The 17,837-nt window shown below is 41.2% G+C and overlaps 1 protein-coding gene across 12 annotated transcripts in view; it reads right to left on the minus strand.

Moving 5' to 3' along the window:
• The window catches only part of COQ6 (coenzyme Q6, monooxygenase), a 55,842-nt gene that overhangs the window by 32,314 nt on the left and 5,691 nt on the right, over window positions 1-17,837 (minus strand). For 11 of the 12 annotated variants that reach the window (XM_082318641.1, XM_082318651.1, XM_082318647.1 and 8 more), the window contains 8 exons: window positions 9,499-9,634; window positions 8,980-9,213; window positions 8,490-8,681; window positions 7,475-7,658; window positions 6,481-6,662; window positions 4,125-4,214; window positions 2,842-2,967; window positions 2,143-2,280 (listed from right to left, as the gene is read on the minus strand). In XM_082318641.1, coding sequence (XP_082174767.1) covers window positions 2,143-2,280; window positions 2,842-2,967; window positions 4,125-4,214; window positions 6,481-6,662; window positions 7,475-7,658; window positions 8,490-8,681; window positions 8,980-9,213; window positions 9,499-9,508 — 1,156 coding nt within the window. In that variant the 5' untranslated portion in view covers window positions 9,509-9,634. The remainder of the gene's footprint in view (window positions 1-2,142; window positions 2,281-2,841; window positions 2,968-4,124; window positions 4,215-6,480; window positions 6,663-7,474; window positions 7,659-8,489; window positions 8,682-8,979; window positions 9,214-9,498; window positions 9,635-17,837) is intronic. The other variant, XM_082318650.1, reaches the window with a different exon arrangement.

The raw sequence follows: 17,837 nt of genomic DNA on the forward strand, positions 1-17,837 counted from the left end.
TTCCTCACTTTTTAAATGGAAGCTGTGTCTCTTTTCACCTGTTACCTCAATCCATTTCTCCTTACACTGTAACAACAAAACCTCATCATCAACTCGGAAATACAGTACCTGTAAGAGCTGCCACATTAGATAAAGATATAAAACCCAGATCATGGCATTTTTGATCGTAACAAAGTACTAGATCTAAGAATTTATGGTCCCAGGGTTTCAGGCTGCTATCTTACACTGCCACAGAGACCAATTCATGCCGATACATAGCTGAATGCATTGGGTTGCAGCAGTCCTCCTCACTGACCCAAAGAATCTCCAACAAATCTAAGTTTAGGCTTTTCCCTTATTTCCTCCTTTTCCAGCTGAAGAGCTTTCTACACAATGCATCTGCCGAGTGCTGTGTCACAGATCGAAATGCAGCCTTTCGCTAGAGAAATTCCCAACGGGTTGGAAACACTTCCTTCACCGTAGGGACTTTCCACACTGAGAAGAGGCTTAAGCACCTGGGAGGATTCAAGGAAGGCTGTTATCAGTGTACCAGTTTCTACATAGGTTCAGTCGTGTAGGACACACAAAGGCTGTTCTTTCTGCTGTAACCCCTGGAAAAGAGCAGGGATGTAATCATATTCTCTCCATGCCTTGTCACATTGAAAGAGGAAGGAAAGAAGATTTCTTCTGTGGTTCAAGTCTGTGGTCTGAAGCCCACTGGGCTTGTGCGGATATATCCGGAGCAGCGGGAGGGAAATTTTAATACCTACATTTTAAGGGGTATTTACTAAAACTGTTTGCTACTTTGCATAATAATACTTGATGATGCTGGAAAAAGAAATTTCCAAGTATGCGAAGTGTAAAAGAAAACCGTAAGAAAGGAGGAACAAAGGCTTGACTTTAAATTAATATATGATACTATGCCATATCCCTTTAACAAATATTAAGGTGACAGGCATGAATACAGTAACAGATAAATCCAAGTCTTAATATTCGTCCCTAAACAGAAATTGCTGAAATGGTGATGAAAGTAAAAAGATCAAACTAAGTAACTGAAACTCAGTTAGCACCTCTCTTGCTAAACAAAGTGTTGTTCTGAAAGTAGGATTACATTTCTGTAATCCTAAAAGAGATTCGTAATCTCTTAATATATCTCAAAAATGGTACGGAAATAAAGAATTTCCACTTTTGCTCTGGATTTTTGCATTTTATGAAAACATTTTATTATTTTTAGTTATAAGAATTACAGCCTGTTTAGCTGACCTATAAAAATACTGTAGTAAAGAAGGCATCTCACTAGAACATCTCTCATCAATTTGTGAGATGGTAGCCAAACCGCATCAGATCCTGATTCACAGGTACCTGGTGGAGCTTCTGCAAGAACCTCCAAATTACAATACCTTTAATGACAGCAGCACTACCTTTACGTTCAGCTAGGGAGCAATATAAACTAAAAGCATTCTCTTCACATAGGAGCTGTTATAGACACGTAGTATCTTAGCAGAAGTCTGCATTCTTAATAATCCCAATTCTGAAGAAACTCTTTTTAAGTTAACAAAAATTCAAAACATCTACATGGTAGAATCATTTAAAGAGCCCGATGTGCCAAGCAAATTTTGGAGGAAAAAGTGACTGGGGAAAGCAGGAAAAGAACACAGCAAAGGTAATTAAATGATATCAAGTAGTACATTTATTTCAGATAGTAAGTCAGCTTCTGACAGTGAGATGTATTAGAATATAGTCTCTGAAGGTAAAGGATGGAAGGAGGGCCTGTTGCTCAAGATACTGGATGTTTGTACAGTGCCTAGCACAATGAGGTCCTGGTCCTGAGCTGGGCTCCTAGGTGCTCCAGCAAAACAAACGCATTAGGCTTTAGGAGAATGGACTGCATAAACAGTTTGGAAATGGCGTTCCACGACATGGGCTAAATGACACCTAAGCAGCAGACTTCACCTTTTAAGCTCTGCAAGAGAGAAACTTGGTCCAGTAGGTCTTCTCCAACTCCAGTTTTACGATTCATTCTCCATCTACCCACCTGCTCTGTGCACAGTTAAAGCAATGTTCACTCATCCCACTGCAACGCTGTCAGCCTCTAGGAGGAATGATCGATCCCGCTTCAGTCACCACATATAAGAGGGCGAAAAAAAGAGCAGCTGGTCTCACCCTCCTCTACTCCAATAATAGACTCTGTGTCTGGCAGGTGCAGAGACTCAACACCAAGGCTGGGCTGAGAGTTCATGGAGATGAGATTCTTGCTATGCACTGTAGATTCTTCCAGCAAACTGCTGCCCATCAGTGACTCTATTGGGAAAAAAAACACAAACCACAAAATTCTCATGATGTAATGATACCGCAATATACGATACAATCCCTGCCCACCTCCAAGTCACACAGGCTTCTTCCCCAGACACCTACTTTACCCCTTCCTACTCTTTGGGCATCCAGTGCTCCAATGGATGCTAACTCCTGTCTTTATTGTTTTGAGCCTTAGTACGGCGGGATCTCATGCAGGCTTGGCTTTCTCTTTAAATAATTCACATTGCATAAAAAAAACAGGCTTCTTACAACAAGAATACATAACAAAGGGCACAAATTCCATGTGAAAAAAAGATACAAGATTCATGCCAATTTTGAAAATAATAAACCTATCTGCCCCTTGACCACAATACAGAAATACACCTTTGTCTTCTATGCTAGAAAAGGGGAGGGTGAGCAATCCATCTTCATCTCCAAGAGGAACAGTTTTATTCCTTACTGGCTTGTGGTCTCGTATTTTCAGGACAAATATCTTCCCTTCTCTTTGACCATCCACTAACTCTTTCCTGCACTTCTCCCCCACAGAGAGTGCCCTCCGTTCCTTACCTGGCTGTTCTCGGTCTCTGCTGCCAGCTGTTCCAATTCGGGAGTGGTGTTTCCTCATATGCACGTTTCTGCTACCACTCTGGGAAAATGTCTTCCCACAAATTTGGCACTGATGGGGCTTCACTCCTTGCAGTAGAAGGGGGAAAAAATATCCCAAGAATTACCAAATTGGGAATAAAGACCTCATCAACCCAGAAGCCACTAATACTGTTTTGAAATGGCTGTTGACACCACTGGTGCTAATTATCAGTGGGGGAAAAAAAAAAAAACCCAACCAAATGAGAAATATTCCTGTTTCCTGGAGAGCAATAACCTTCCACAACAGAAGAGTTTTAGGTACCAGTATTACCAGATGTTGCAAATCTCAAGTCTGAAGAGTAACATAAAGTCTTAAAGTCTGATTTATGAGAGGGAACAAGTTATTTGGAATGTCTTACTCAGTGACATGGAAATATTTGATGTCCCATACCTAGAATAAAATGACCAAAAGCAAGGAAGCAGAAGCAAGGACGCTATCTCCTGCCATCACACAACAAATTGCAGCATCTGGTTTACATTACTGAGTAGACTCTGGATGATGATTTGTCACTGCGAAAGGATTTCCATTTTACAGAGCAGTCTATCATTTTCACAATACAAGTATGATGTCCATACGTGTGAGCTCAATAGCATGGAAGCCAAGGAGACAGAAAGAAAATGCGCGGAGCAATCAGGTAATCCCAAAAGTTACTACCCCAATAAAATCTCCCCTTCTCCAAAAAAGCCATATTCATTACGTGCTGATGATATTTAAGATAGATCAATCAAAACAGAAGGCAGAAGCTTTGAAACACTTGTGAAATACATTTCCATGTAATGCTTTGTCCAATTACAAGTATGTAGTATTAAAAAAATAAAGGAAAACCCTACCTATAGCAGAAACCCACTCATGAGAGATTTCAGATTTGAATGGCTTTGATTAATATATAGAAGTGCTAGATTCTCTCTTTTAAATAAGAAAATGGCAGCTATGAAACAGATATCCAACTTTGTGACATTTTAGAAACAATTTAAAAAATAAATTTAAAAAATGCAATCTGAATTTAGAAACATAAAATTTAGAAACATAAACAACAGAAAAGATAAAAGTGTATAGGCTACAGGCACCAAAAAGGAAGCTATGAAACACAATGACCAGAAGTCCTGTAGAAACCAGGGGATTTTTCTTAAGGAAATCAAATCAAAGTCCTACAACACAGATCTTTTCTCAGATAGGTCACAGAATGTCAGGTGAAGACTCTTACCTGAGTGAACAACCAAATGTTTCCGAAGGCTGGAGTATTCGGCAAAGGAGCGACCACATCCCTGTGCCTCACACAGAAAGGGTTTTTCCCCTACAAGGGAAAAGTAAGCTCTTAGATTTTGGGATCATGATTTGATCTGATGGTCCAAGTCCCTCTGACGATCTCTACCCCATTCTCCCTTTTGGCCTTAGATGCAACAAAGTTCAACAGAAATTACACATATGCTTCCTAAGGCTTTTAAAGCATTCTCATCGTCAGCTTTCAAGAGGAAACACTGACATTCGTTCTGAAATATTCTTAGATCATCATTCACTGAAAGTGAAGCAAGGGTCCACTGTTTCTAAATAGACCTTCCAAGTATATAAATACCAAAAGAGTAATATTAAAGTGCCCGGACTATGATATATCTTCTACATGCAGTTCTTAACAACCAGCTGTTTCACACACTCCCAGGATCCTGTTCCCTTTCTGCCTCTCTGTGCCAAAAATCCCATTAACTGTATTTCCCTTCATATCAGATTCTATACTTTATTTCAGATCAGGCTGAACTTGGCAAAATCCCGTGAGAGATGTGTCAGTCATTTATATTTATGTGTGGAGGAACAGTAATTCAAGGCACAATTTGTTCTTACAGGCTGAAATTTGTTATTTTTATGTATTTCCACAGCTATTTTTGTATTTGTCTAAATGATGATAAATTGGGAGGTGACTACACTAATGCAACGCAATATAATTAATCTGTTCTAAACACCCTCTTAATAAAGCCTTAAATAAAACTAGAGGCAACTTTTGCCTGCACATTAGCAATTTGCAGTTAAGAAAGTTATTATTTACTCCTCCAGAAGCTACTACTCCATTGGTTACAGAACACTCACTCTATCATGGAGGATTGTGGATGTGTCAGCGGGCCTATTAACTTTATCTGCGTCTTGGCTGGGAGATGTAAGTGCAAAAGACAACTGTAAAAACCACAGTTGCTGTTACTACACATTCAAAATTTTATTATTGGTATATATAATTTTTAACTACATCCCAACATCTGCCCCCAAACCATGTGTTCTAGCTAGACTGCAAATTCTTTAAAATAGCAACCTTTTTTCGTGTGTATCTACAAAGTAGATACCATACGGTAGTGTTTAAGTAAGGCAGAAGGCATAAACAGCTGCTGGCGGCCCACATAATCTGCGATTTCGTTTTACTAGAGAGGCCTTGTGCTCTCACAGTTGTCAAGGTTATTTTGAAATGTTCACCAACTGTAATGCAATGCTACCTTCTTAGGCCATCAGGGAATCTCTAACAATATCCTGAGAGGCTTGAACTGGGTCATTTGTTTAAGTGGTGTGATAACCCTGAGGCTTAAAAAACCAACCAAACAAAACCACCAGCATATACACTATGAACTTGGCTAACTATTAAATTGCTGATCATTTCAGCAGTAACTTTTGTGCCTCTCTCAAGCAACTTTCTAGGATAAAAACACCTAAAGCACTTTCTGCAGTTGTCAAAACTTTGGCTGGCTACTCTAAAAATATTGACAAGGCAGGATCAAATTCTCCAGAGGAGACAGCATAAACAAACCATGTATAAAATACAGTGTTGTGAAATAAAGGTTCTTGTTTTATTTAATATATAAAAAGCTGAGCATGAGTTAAAAGTACATAGGCTCCAGCATATGGTAACATCTCAAATTAGCATTAGCACAAAAAGAGCAGTTGGCACGCCAAAATGCTGTGTTCTAATCATTGCCTTTTTCTACTAGACTTTGCTTCTATATTTTTGCTACTCATCCCACTGTATTCCTCACTTTCCTAAATTTCCCAAATGTAATCACTCTACAAGCAGCACAGGTAACATAAGCTAGTCAGATTCAGCCAGATGTCAGTACAGCTACAACTGTGTCCACCAGGACTCCACACTGGAGCAGTATCTAAGCTATTGTACCTTTCAGGAATTTAAAATAGCTTCTTTATAAAAAACAGTTACAGCAGTTGTGTTCACTAACTATTCTCTTGGGAATAGTCTAGTTTCTCCCCAAAACAACACACACCCCTTCCTCCCTCAAACAACTTCGAGGGAGGAAGGGAATCTTCAGAGCATGGGTTTGAGCAGAGTACGGCATCATCATATAGTACCGGAAGGGAGAAACGTGTGAAATTATATAGGAAAGTAAAGGGGGTAAGTAGTTGATTGATTTGACCTATAGATCAATGTGAATTGATAGAAAAGGGACATTCATGAACATCAGAGATAAACAACATAATATTCTCAAAAGTTTGAGGACGGAGGAGGAAGTGGTGTATCCCTCAGTAAAGACCCCACCTCTGCAGACCACAAATAGGTGAGGTCTAAAACACACCGGTGTGAATTCGTAGGTGGTTCTTCAGATTTCCAGCTGTTGTGAACTGTTTCCCACAGCCCAACTCTGTGCACACAAAGGGTTTTTCACCATTGTGAGTTCTCATGTGCACCTTCAGCCTCTGCAAGACGTAGAAACTTTTTCCACAGCCTTCTGCTGGGCAGGTGAAGGAGCGGTCGTTCCTGGAAATCAACAAAAAAGCTGTTTCATTACCAGCTACTGCAATGTGGTTTTCACGAACACTTGACTACTTTTTTTTTTTGATTAAATAAAAAGCAGAAACATTTAAACCAAAATTAATTATATCAGAAAACTGAGAGACTCAACCAAAGTGAGTGACCTAAGTCCTAAGGAACTAGAGTCTGGGTGGTCCACTGGAAGAATTTGTTCAGGTAATATCTTTTCATCATATTACCTTGCCTGTTCCCTATCCAGAATGATTTAGTAAAGCAGTGCAACAGATTATATAGGAACATTGTGGAATTTCAGTCACTGGAGGATCAAAAATGACTGTATGTGTGCATATAGCATATGCAATTACTGCAGGCCCTGTCTCAGGGCTCGTGTCTGTTGGAGTCCTTCCCAGTTTTTCAGCTTCTCGTCTACAATTTACCTTAGAGACTGCCAATTTCTTAGCTAAAAAAGATGAGGGTCGTTTGTTAGAGCAAGCAACTTTGTTCAAGGATATATAAAAATATGATAGCATCCTACAAGTTCCAATGCTCACCATACCACAGAAGTGATACTGATCCTCTTTACTAAGCACCTGTTAAAATACAAATGTTCTAAACCAAACAGTAACAAGGACCTGCAAAAATAATCTAAATCTGGTCAAAGTGTTTCAACATAAATGACCTAAAGCAAGCAACAGGCCTAGTATTTCTAAGAGTAATACTAGGCTTTCACAGCTTGTTGATGCCAAAAACTAATGCTATCCCAAATACAGAGCACAGTTTTTCAAAGTCATGACAACGTATAGCTTTATTCTGCTCACCTGTGTGTTTTCAGATGATACTTGAAGTGAGCTGGCCACACAAATGTCCGATCGCAGCCCTCAACTGTGCACTTCAGCTTCCTTTCCACGCGAGATAAATGAGGAATGGGGCTAGAGTCTTTTGGCTGCCCATCTCCTGAGCAAAGATGAACATTTTCACCTGGAAGAAAAAGCCCAGCAAAATCTAAAAAAAGATACAGATTACTATAATGTGTCAAATTTAATACATAAAACCAGCATCATATATGGTACAGGACTATAAAGCAAGTATATGCCTGGCTACTAATTGTTTACTATGTCCTACATGCTGCTGCCTAGCCCATAACAGGGATCAGACACGGATTTGCAAACTTTACCGGGCCCATAAACTACTCCCCACAAGCTATCTGTATCAGATCAGCTGCTACCAGATGAGGCTTATCACAAGTAGAATAGAAAGCCAATGCATCAAAAATTATAAAAATGGTCTGTATATCAATATCAACCAACCAATTTTAAGTACCAGCCAGGATAACTATTTTTAAAAACACCTTAGCTAAAAAAGAGATATTGCATTTGTTTGCAATTATTTATTAAAATAATTCAGTCACAAAGCATGTGACTAAATCCAATTATGTATTCTCCAGAAAGCTGATCTCCAAACCCAGTGGAGCTAAGAAGAAAGTATGAATTACAGTATGCATTAAAAATAGACACTTGAAAGTGAAAATGAAAGTTGAAATACAAGCAGCTGCAGTCAGAAAGAAGATACTCTTTACATGTACCAGAGAACATGCAGACTACAATGGAACTGCTGGTTCCACTGAAGTTCATTGCCTGAGAAAAACTGAAGAGCCTATTTATATTGCAGAAAAATTACATGATTGTTCTGTATAATTCTGTCACTGATGATTTGAAGACATGTCAGAATAGATTAAAAGCAAGAGAGAGTGAGCGAGAGAGGAAGAAACAAGCCGAAACTAGGGGCCTTGTATGGAACATTCAACTTTCGAGACGGAAGCAGGGGATTTCCTACCATTATTGCTTGCTTTGGCATTCTTAGCGAGCTGTGCCCGAGTGGCAGCAATTAAACTGTCATGGGCCAATTCTTGCACTCGTAGGAACCATGGGGTACTGCTGTCTGTGCTATCATGAGAGAGAAAGTCATTCCCAGAATCTTCTGCTTCATCTTGAACAAACACCAAGTGCTCTGCTGGAGACCCCAGCCCTAGAAAAGAAGACAACTTCATGAAACAGAAGGATAATGTAACAGAGGGAAATTTCTTTTGCTTCCCAGAGGCTGGTGTTCATGGCATAGATGCAATAGCTGCACTGAAAAAGTCTTCACTGACCTCTACATTATAGGAAGCTGTTGATAATTAAATGCTCCTGAAATATCCAATAATGCCCAGCAAATTTTGTGATCTTTCCCCTTCATAAGCAGCAGGGACAGAGTTGTACTTGTATCTCCTGCATTCTGTTGTTTGAGACATATCCAGCCAGATGACAAACAGAAGGAGAATTACCTGCTCTTGTTAGGTTGAGAAGAATAAATGAAGTGCTGTCACTGGGCTGGAGGTCTTGCAATAAACTAGAAGTCTCTGGAGTTGACAGAAGTTCGGATGGTTTCTGTACATTCTGTGCCCTTGTTTCCTCTCCATCAGGGCCCACATTTACCTGGAGACTTCTCAAGACAGCAGATGAAGAAACATCTTTGGAAGAATTAGTGTGACTTGGAGAAGTGAGATCTCTTTCATCATCTAGTGAACAAAGTGAAATCAGAGTAAATAAAAGTATAAATACACTATGACTAAAAGATATCTATGAAGTTATTTTTCTAGGAAAAAAAATAAAACTTGAGAGAGATGGGAGGAGGAAGGAATTTTCTAACTAGTCAGACTTCACTGTTAAATGAGAAAAGCTTCAGCCACCCTTCTGAACTTGTTCCTCCGTCCCTGGAATGCTGTATCAGCAAGAGGCAGTGCGTCACAGTGGCGCAGTAAAGACAGCTGTACGCTCACAAAGATCTGCCGCATAGATTTTACCTGGCAACATGAGTCTGTTGCATTCTGAGGTCTCAGTTACAGGAAGGAGAGAAAGACAGGTGATGTCTTTTGGTTCCGATTCCACCAGCCCTTGCCCCAGTGGAATAGAAGTATTCTGAACAAACTGAACCAGCAGCTGAAAAAAGATACTGAGGATTAGGTCAAGAGCAGCACCAATCATTTAAAAAGGTACTAAACCCAGTCTGTTACCCACTACTGTCTTGTAGGAGACACTGAATATAATCCCATGAATACACATCAAAGTAAATGGAAGCTTTTCAGTTTACATTAATGACAAAGAACGAATTGTTTGTATTTGTCATCATTTCTTTAACATACAATAAACAGCTCTGGATCGTTGCAGACTACTCTGAAGGCTACTTAGGCTATATTCCTTTTTAATAAATCTTTTACCAAGATAAGTTTTACCAATATATGCCATGTTTTAAGGCATATATTCCTTTTTAATTCATCTTTTACCACTTAGTACTTTACTATGCTGTAACCTTCCAAGTAAATGTTTTCCATGCTCAGCCTTTGCTACAGGTATTTTTTTAAATATTTGTCTTTAAATACTTAACTGAAAGAAAGTTGACCTTTTTTAAATATAAAAGCAAGCAAAAGACTATTTGCAAAGATGTCTAGCTAATGGCTATTCAAAATAGGCAGATAATGATCAGAGGAACAAAGGGAGAACACAGCCTTATCCATCCAAATCAGCTTCTCCTAAGACCATCAAAGATGGACAATTAAAGCCACTGTCCTTAGTGTGAAACCCACCCACTAAGGGATTCAACAGAAGAAACCCTCTCCAGAATCCTACCCAAAATAAGGGGGACTACTGCATGAGGAGGTATAGGATTTATACTGGGATGCATTCCCTGGGGAGGACTTCGGGACTGAACTAGAGATCTGGGGGACTGCACAGGACTTATCACGCATCATTTAAGGGAAAGGCCAAAGGCAGGAAAAGGAAGGGATCAAGGTGGATCAGGGCAGAACAAACACAGGAAAATGGAGAAGGGAGGATAAAAGAGGCCCATCACATCTAAGCAAGAAGTTGGTCAATTCAATAGTCTGGCGCAGCCTAACCATCGCAGTCCGTCCTGCCCGCTTATTAAACTCCATTCCTAACTGTTTCCTGTGTGATCCCGCTCTCTAGAGTGTGTGCGTGTCACATGCTAGTGAACTCCAAGCCTGACTAGTCGGCAAGCAGAACGAGAGGTGTGGGGACATATCCTGGAGAAACCCATGAAGGCTGGCCCTAGGCAGCAACCCTTGGAAACAGAATCACGTACGTTGCGCTGCCTGTGTTCATGTGGGTAAAGCTGTGAGCGTCCTACCTGTGTTCATCTGCTTGGCGCCAGTCACATCTGTACAGTGCGTGTGTGTGCACACCTATTTGAAAATTGTACTAACCCTCACTAGTGGCTGGATCTAAGATCAGAAATACAGAGCAGACCTCATCTTGATGGGCCCAGGAGGTGAGAAATGCCCGGGTCATTCAGTCCAGCAGATTCAGCTATCCTTAACACCAGTCAGCTCTGGCAATGCAAAAATTACTTCTGGCTAACTCCTAAAAATCTTGAGTTATAAAAAAGGAACCCGACATTTGAAAAGGAACTGGAAGTGAAAGAAATGCCCTTCCTCACCCCTGAAAGTCTTCCCATATTTAACCCAGTTCAGAAGAGCAAAGCATGTCTCTTGTTTACTCATTCTGTCCCCTTGACAACATCTCAAGCTTTTGTCAGAGTACTGGATATAATGCTGGACTCCTCTTTACCTCCAAGGCACAGACACAGAAATGAGAGTCTCTTTTTTTTCCATTACCAGTGCCACAGCAGCCCATACTAAAATATTCTGATTTAACAAAGGAAGCGCTGCTGGGAGCGAGGAGATGACAGCCCAACTTTTGCAACGGACTGAACTAATTCTTCGGTGAACTCCACAAGCTTTTTTAACAAACACGGTCTCAAATCCCTTCCCTGTATGGAATTAAACTTCTGGAGACCAGAAACACTGAAAGGGGTCAGTCGTAACAGACCCAGACACATACTCCACATTTCAGAGAGAATGCCCCTCAAAAACCATATATAGGATCTACTTATTTGGCTGTAAGTTCTGTCAAGTAGACACCCCTATACTCACATTCTCAAAATATTTTTAAAAACACAGATGAAAGAAATATGGAAAATAACAATACACCAAAAACTTAACCCTCAAGTCACTATTCCTTGTCTCTAGGAAACTCCTTGACATAAAGATCCTGCATTCTGCTGCTGTCTAGCAAACAACTGTATGCAACAGATTTCCTTTATCTTTGTCATTTAGAAGGAAACTGTACAAGACACTTATTCAAAAGCTGCTACCCTCATTGTGACACATTTTAGTATGCATTCATGCAGAGCCCAGACAGAGTTGTCTGTACAGCAAGGTGGTTCATCAGTGTCAAAAGAAACAGAGTAAAAAAAGCATGATACGCCCATGGTATATTTGTGATTAAAACCCAACAGTCACTAATAATTTGATTCCTATTTTGTATGTTGTGATTGTCTTAGTATTTTTGCAGCAACTGCAAAGAAAACTTAATAGTTTGGGCTCTGATTTCTCTATGCTGATTTCCTCTCATGAAAACACTGGAAATATTGATGCTTCCTCAAACAGTTTTACCTCAAAGTACTGCTGTGAGAGCCCTGGAGCCTTAACTGCCCTGAGTGCTCTCACCTGGGGCCCCCACCCACACCCTCTGGCCAGGGGTTCCATTTAAACCCAGGGGCTCCATTTAAGCTCAGCCTGTGCTCCCTAGTTCCTTCCTGAGCTGTGTGTAGGTTTACCTGTCTCAAGCTCTGTCTCCTGCATGGACTTCAGACTTTTAGATCAGTGTCTCCAGCCCCATCTCCTGCTACTCCTGACTGGGCTCTCTGGATAGACCCTGGACCTGGTTCATCACTTTGCCTTGTCCAGGGCTGTGGATGGGTCCTGTTTCCAGCACCCATTTCTGTCTGCTGTGTGCAGGTGCTGCAGGGCCGTGCGCTGGTCAGTGAGGACACTGCTTGGGCTGGGATCACCCTTGGCTCCCAGCTCACCCTCCCTTAGGAGCAGCTTGTCCTCACTGACAATTATGAAGGCAAAAATTAAGTCTTGAAGCTGTTCAGATGGCAATATGCCACTTGAACTAGGCCACAAGCCAGGCTGCAGTTTGAAAGGTTAGCATTTTTTCCTCTTAGGTATAAGATTATCCAAAGGCCTCAGTCAGAAGAGGGAACTATTTTTATGTTGTCAAAAAAAACACATAGGCAATAAGAGACAGTGCCTCCCTCAAGGCCATGCATTCTAATTTAAGATTAAAAATAGGAGAAAGAGGGGTAAAAAGAGAAGGGAGTTAGAAATAACAGAGCAAGGCAACCAGAAGAAAGAAGTGGGACTAAAACATGTCAGCAGCAAGATGCTTCTAAATTACCGGATTGTCTTTCATTTAAAAGCTGTTCATGATCCCTACTGCTGCCTACTCCACCACGAAACACTTGTTTTATGGACTGTTCTATTTTTATACAGAAAGCCTTAGATAAAACTTTCCTCCTACAATAGCAAAGCTTTGCTTCAAACCCTCCGCTTCCACAGAACAACATTAAGGCACTAGGGAAAAGCAAAATGCAGCAGCCGCAAACAGATGCTCAAAAGAAGATGGATCCTTTTAGTTTTCTTCATAAGGTAATAATAAGCTAGTACAGAGCATTAAAAGGGGGCAAAAGAAGAAATAAACAAAAGGACATGAATCATGCTCACTGTTAAAATTCGGAATAAAAACCACTAACCCTTCCCATAAACTAAAGCAAACCGATCACCAAATATATCCCTCCCAACTCTACATCAAATAATTCAGAGAAAATAAAAATTCTCATGTGACAGTTGTATCTTGACAGCCAAGTACTTTCAGAAACCTTCCTTCCTGTTCAAAATCATTGAATACCTTTGTGACAGCTACAGCAACTGGAAAATGGGGAAAAACTAACCACAAACACGGTGTGCTGCTTTCTTATGTTTCTTTTAACTTGGTTTTGCAGCTGAAAGCAAATAGGAAATTGTAAGGGTATCTGGTAATTGGCTATTCAGCATAAAAGACAGACTAGGAACAGCAGAGGTGATATATTAAATGTGCAGATACACAAACTCTAACAAACTGCAGATAAGAGAGAGTAACAAAGACCAGAACTCCTGGGACACTGATGGATGGGCCATTACAGGAACGACTTGAGTGTGACCTTGAAGGAATTCAGCCAGAAACTTTGTAAGAGAGAGGAACAATATTATCATGGGTTACCAGAACACATCTAATAGGCAAGAGCAAACTTCTTATGGGATATGGGGGAAATTCTGGGACCGCATAAAAACCTATTATTAAGATGTCTTAAGAGGAGGCTGTGGGAATGTGGAAAAACTTATGGATGTTTAAGGGAAGGATCAAAGGTGGGGAAAGGGAGGGATCAAGGTGAATAGGAGAGGAACAACCATGGTGTACAGGAAGGGGGTGGGGAATAATATGGGTCGACCACATGTTAGCAGGCTGCAGGTCAGTATGCCTCTCACTCTGCTTCATCACTGTAGTCTATCCCGTCTTCTTCTCAAATGCTGTTTGCTCCTAAATAGTTTCCAAGTACATTCATCTAATTAACTTCAAGTTAGACTAGCCTGTGAATAGGAAGAAACCACAATCTCGAAACCCAAGATCCTGGCCAAAGGCTGGATTAAATAGCCCAGGGCCTGGAGACGGATACGGGAAGGACTCAAGGTTTGGCAGAGACTGGACAGATTCACAACTGTGAGTACGCATGTCAGCTGAGAGAGGGCACGCGTGTGATACGTGAGCAAATTTCACGCCTGATTACCTGGCAAGTAGGAACAGAATTAGGCCATTTGTGGTCTTCCTGTTCCATGGGAATGCCATTTGTGTTTGTGGGTGCCTGCAAAGATGCCGTCCTGCCATCTGCTAGTGTTTACAGCCATACATGTCTGTACGGTCTATGTGTGCATGGGCACATATTTGCAGTTCAGGCTCAGCCTCACTTCTGCCTGCACCTGGGAGCAGTCCAGTGGTCTCTTGTCTGAAGGACCAGAAGGGGAGGAATCTCCTGGATGCTACAGTTTGTCAGATCTCATAACCATATAATATCTGGCATCAGAAACAGGATCCAGGTGGGCTGTAAGTATTCCTGAGATGGTGACTATAGAACCTCTACGTAAGGAGGAGACTGATCCTTCTGCAAATATGGTCAAAGTGCTGGAATTTGTAACCAAGCAGACAGAACATCTTGGGGCACCTGAACAGGAATAGTTAGGGAAACTGAATGTACAGAATATTAACAGAACACAGAAGAAATGCTAAAAGGTGTAAAGTGGCTTTACTCTATAGCCAAGACATCCCTTGGAATTTGTTTCAAATTCCGATATTGATTAATTGTAAAGGGACATCCTCAACTTAAGAGATTCAAACTTTCTGGGCCAGATGACAGTCATACAGAGAGAATCTATAAGCCTTGGAGGGACAAAATGAGCAAAGTTCAGCTGCATCTTGCTATGAAGAATTTTATTTTTGGCTCTGCCATACCAACTTCTTGAATATACCCTCCTTTTACTCCTTCTGCTGAAACACCACATAACTCTGAAAATCCTGTAAGTAATGTAGACAGTATATGTACTAAAAATGTAAAATATTTCTTGGATCTTGTCACTAAACAAATAATTGTCATCCCTGCTGTTCAACAAGAGATGGTTGGACAGGATGATCCCAGGCTCTATCACAAGCAGTACAGAATGCTTGTTACCAAGAAGGCTTGGATAATGTCCCTCACCCGGGTGGGCGGGGGAATCTGTTTAAAGAACTGGGAACCCGTCCTAGACATCCTAAAAAGAAAAACCAAAGCCAAAACCACAACAGAAACAAATGAAAATATGGCCATCTGGGAAGGATCGGGTTGAAGTTTGTGTCCCATAACAGACCCCCTTCATCAGATGATTCAAAAGCCAAGAAGTGCCAGGCAGCTGCTTTGTTTGAGATGGGGTGGCTGGGAGGAAGAGGGGGGGACAGTTGCTCCAGTACTAACCTTCAGAGCTATTGTCCCACTGGACAGCTGGCGAGCTAGACTAGACTCCCACAGCAGCAGGGACTATGTTTTTAATCGATACTGTTTCTGTTCTAAATTTAACCAGTGAACCACTACAAAATAAAGAGGTCAAAAGAACATTTAGCAGAGAGGGAGGGGTGGAGGGGAAAGGAGGGGCTGGAGCTGAAGGTTGTGGAGGGCAGGAGGCTCATTAGCTAGAAACTAGGATGCCCTCCTCCCATACAACCCCTGGGCAATTAATTCATTCACAAGAGTCTCTCCTTGTGAGGTGCTGATGAGGAGAGAAAGGAGAGGCTAAAATGCCTCCCTTCAGTCCCTTTTCCATAGCCAATTCAACATAGAGACCAGAGCTGTAGTTCACTTGATTGTGCTACAGCTACCCCTGACAGCAGAAAGCTCCCTGCAGCAGACCAGTGTGGCTGGAAATATTTGCAATTGTAACAAATCACCCTGAGGGCTTAAAGCATGCAAAATGCAGATCTTATCCGTTCCCTGAGGAATGCTGGTAACACAGCTTTGGGGGCAGGGAGCCCAGAAGAAAAAGCAGATCCATCTGCCCCTACAAACTGTCTCCAAGCAACTTTGTAACTTCTTATGAAAGGAGGATTCACCTCTACTCAAGTATTTAACATTTACTGGCACATCGGTGGCTTCTTTAGGGATAAAAGCATTAGCAAAGAAGCTTATGCAATCCATCCATAGTGCTTTGATTAATGTTATCTAGATGTTACACAAATACAGTTAGCTCTTAATTAATACCTTTCTCCCATGGTAGGGGATATGAAAAAACATCTGTGGCTCTAAGAATTATGGTGCCATGGCTCCCCAGAGGATATAAAATAATGATTGACTTTCAGAGATACTTGAACTGCTATTTGGGAAAGGTATTTTTATACACAGATGGCTATCTACCGGTTTCACATCAAAGGAGTAGAAAATAGCACTAACTTAACACTCGACTTCCACAGTCAGAACCAGAATGAGGGTGTGTATAGAGCTGACAATCCACAATGCAAATTAATCCCAATTTGTAGTATAAAATAGCCTTGATCAAGATTGAGGAACATGGTTTAGAAGACAGCATCTATGGAAAGGACGCCCTCTCCAACTGCCGTACCTTTCATGCATCAGGCCTGTTCCTACTGAGAGTGGCCTACTCTGTTCTGAGCTTGCCGAGAAGGAAATGCAACTCTGCTATGGGGAAATAGGACCATTATGTAAACACACCTAATTAACAAATACCTTACTGAAGTCGAGAAAAGACAAGGCCCACTTACAGCTCCTATTTGAGGAGCAGGGAACAATCATTCCAACTATCCTGGTCCTTAGCTGTCAGAAAGAATCTATGGGAATCCACCCGCCCACAGACTGAAGTAACAAAGTCCCCCACCTTATCATTCAGAACTGGGAGAAAATTTGATAGAAGTTGTGAGATATCAACCACAAGGCAAGAGAAATGAACTCTTTGCAGCCCATGCTGAGACTGCTCTGGGCTACTATGAATTTGCAGCTACTTTTCCTGAATGGTGCGATTGGAAGGCCTTTGGCTGCTCCGTTAAGAAAAAAATACCTTACCACATCACCTGGGCTGTAACGAATTACCAGCATGTAATCGTTCTCTTTAGAGTACCAGTTTAAGATACCTGCTGTATTGCATATGGACTGAAAAGGGATAGAAACAGACGACTCAATAAAAACAATCCTATTTACACCCGTGAACTTCCCCAAAAGGTACTTCCTAGCAGTACTAAGTCCTCTGCTCGAGGACCTTAGCCTTCTGAAGAGGTAAAGCTGAGAATCAAAAAAGCAAGGGCACAAGGCGATACAGCCCTCTGCACTTTTAAGTGGGGGAATGTACAGATAGCTGGCTAATGGCCTCAAAGGCAAGAAACAGGAGAGGTAATAAAGGCAACATGCTGATACAATTGTGTTGAATGTAACAAACTGCAGCAGTTGTATCTAGCAAATTACAGGTTAGAGTAACAAAGACCAGAAGTCCTCAGACACTAATCAAGGGGCCACTGCTGAAGTGAAATCTTGAGGAGGGTCAACCAGAACTTCTGTAATTGGTAAGAAAACAAAATTGTCGGGTTATAGGAAAGACCAAACTTATTATTGGATGCAATAGGGACTGCAGGACGTGTAAAACTTATTATGCAATGTTTAGGGGGAGGATCAAAGGAGGAATCGAGGTGGGTAAGTGGAGAAAGAACCATG

Source organism: Platalea leucorodia, assembly GCF_965183815.1.
Source record: "Platalea leucorodia genome assembly, chromosome: 7".
NCBI lineage: Eukaryota > Metazoa > Chordata > Aves > Pelecaniformes > Threskiornithidae > Platalea > Platalea leucorodia.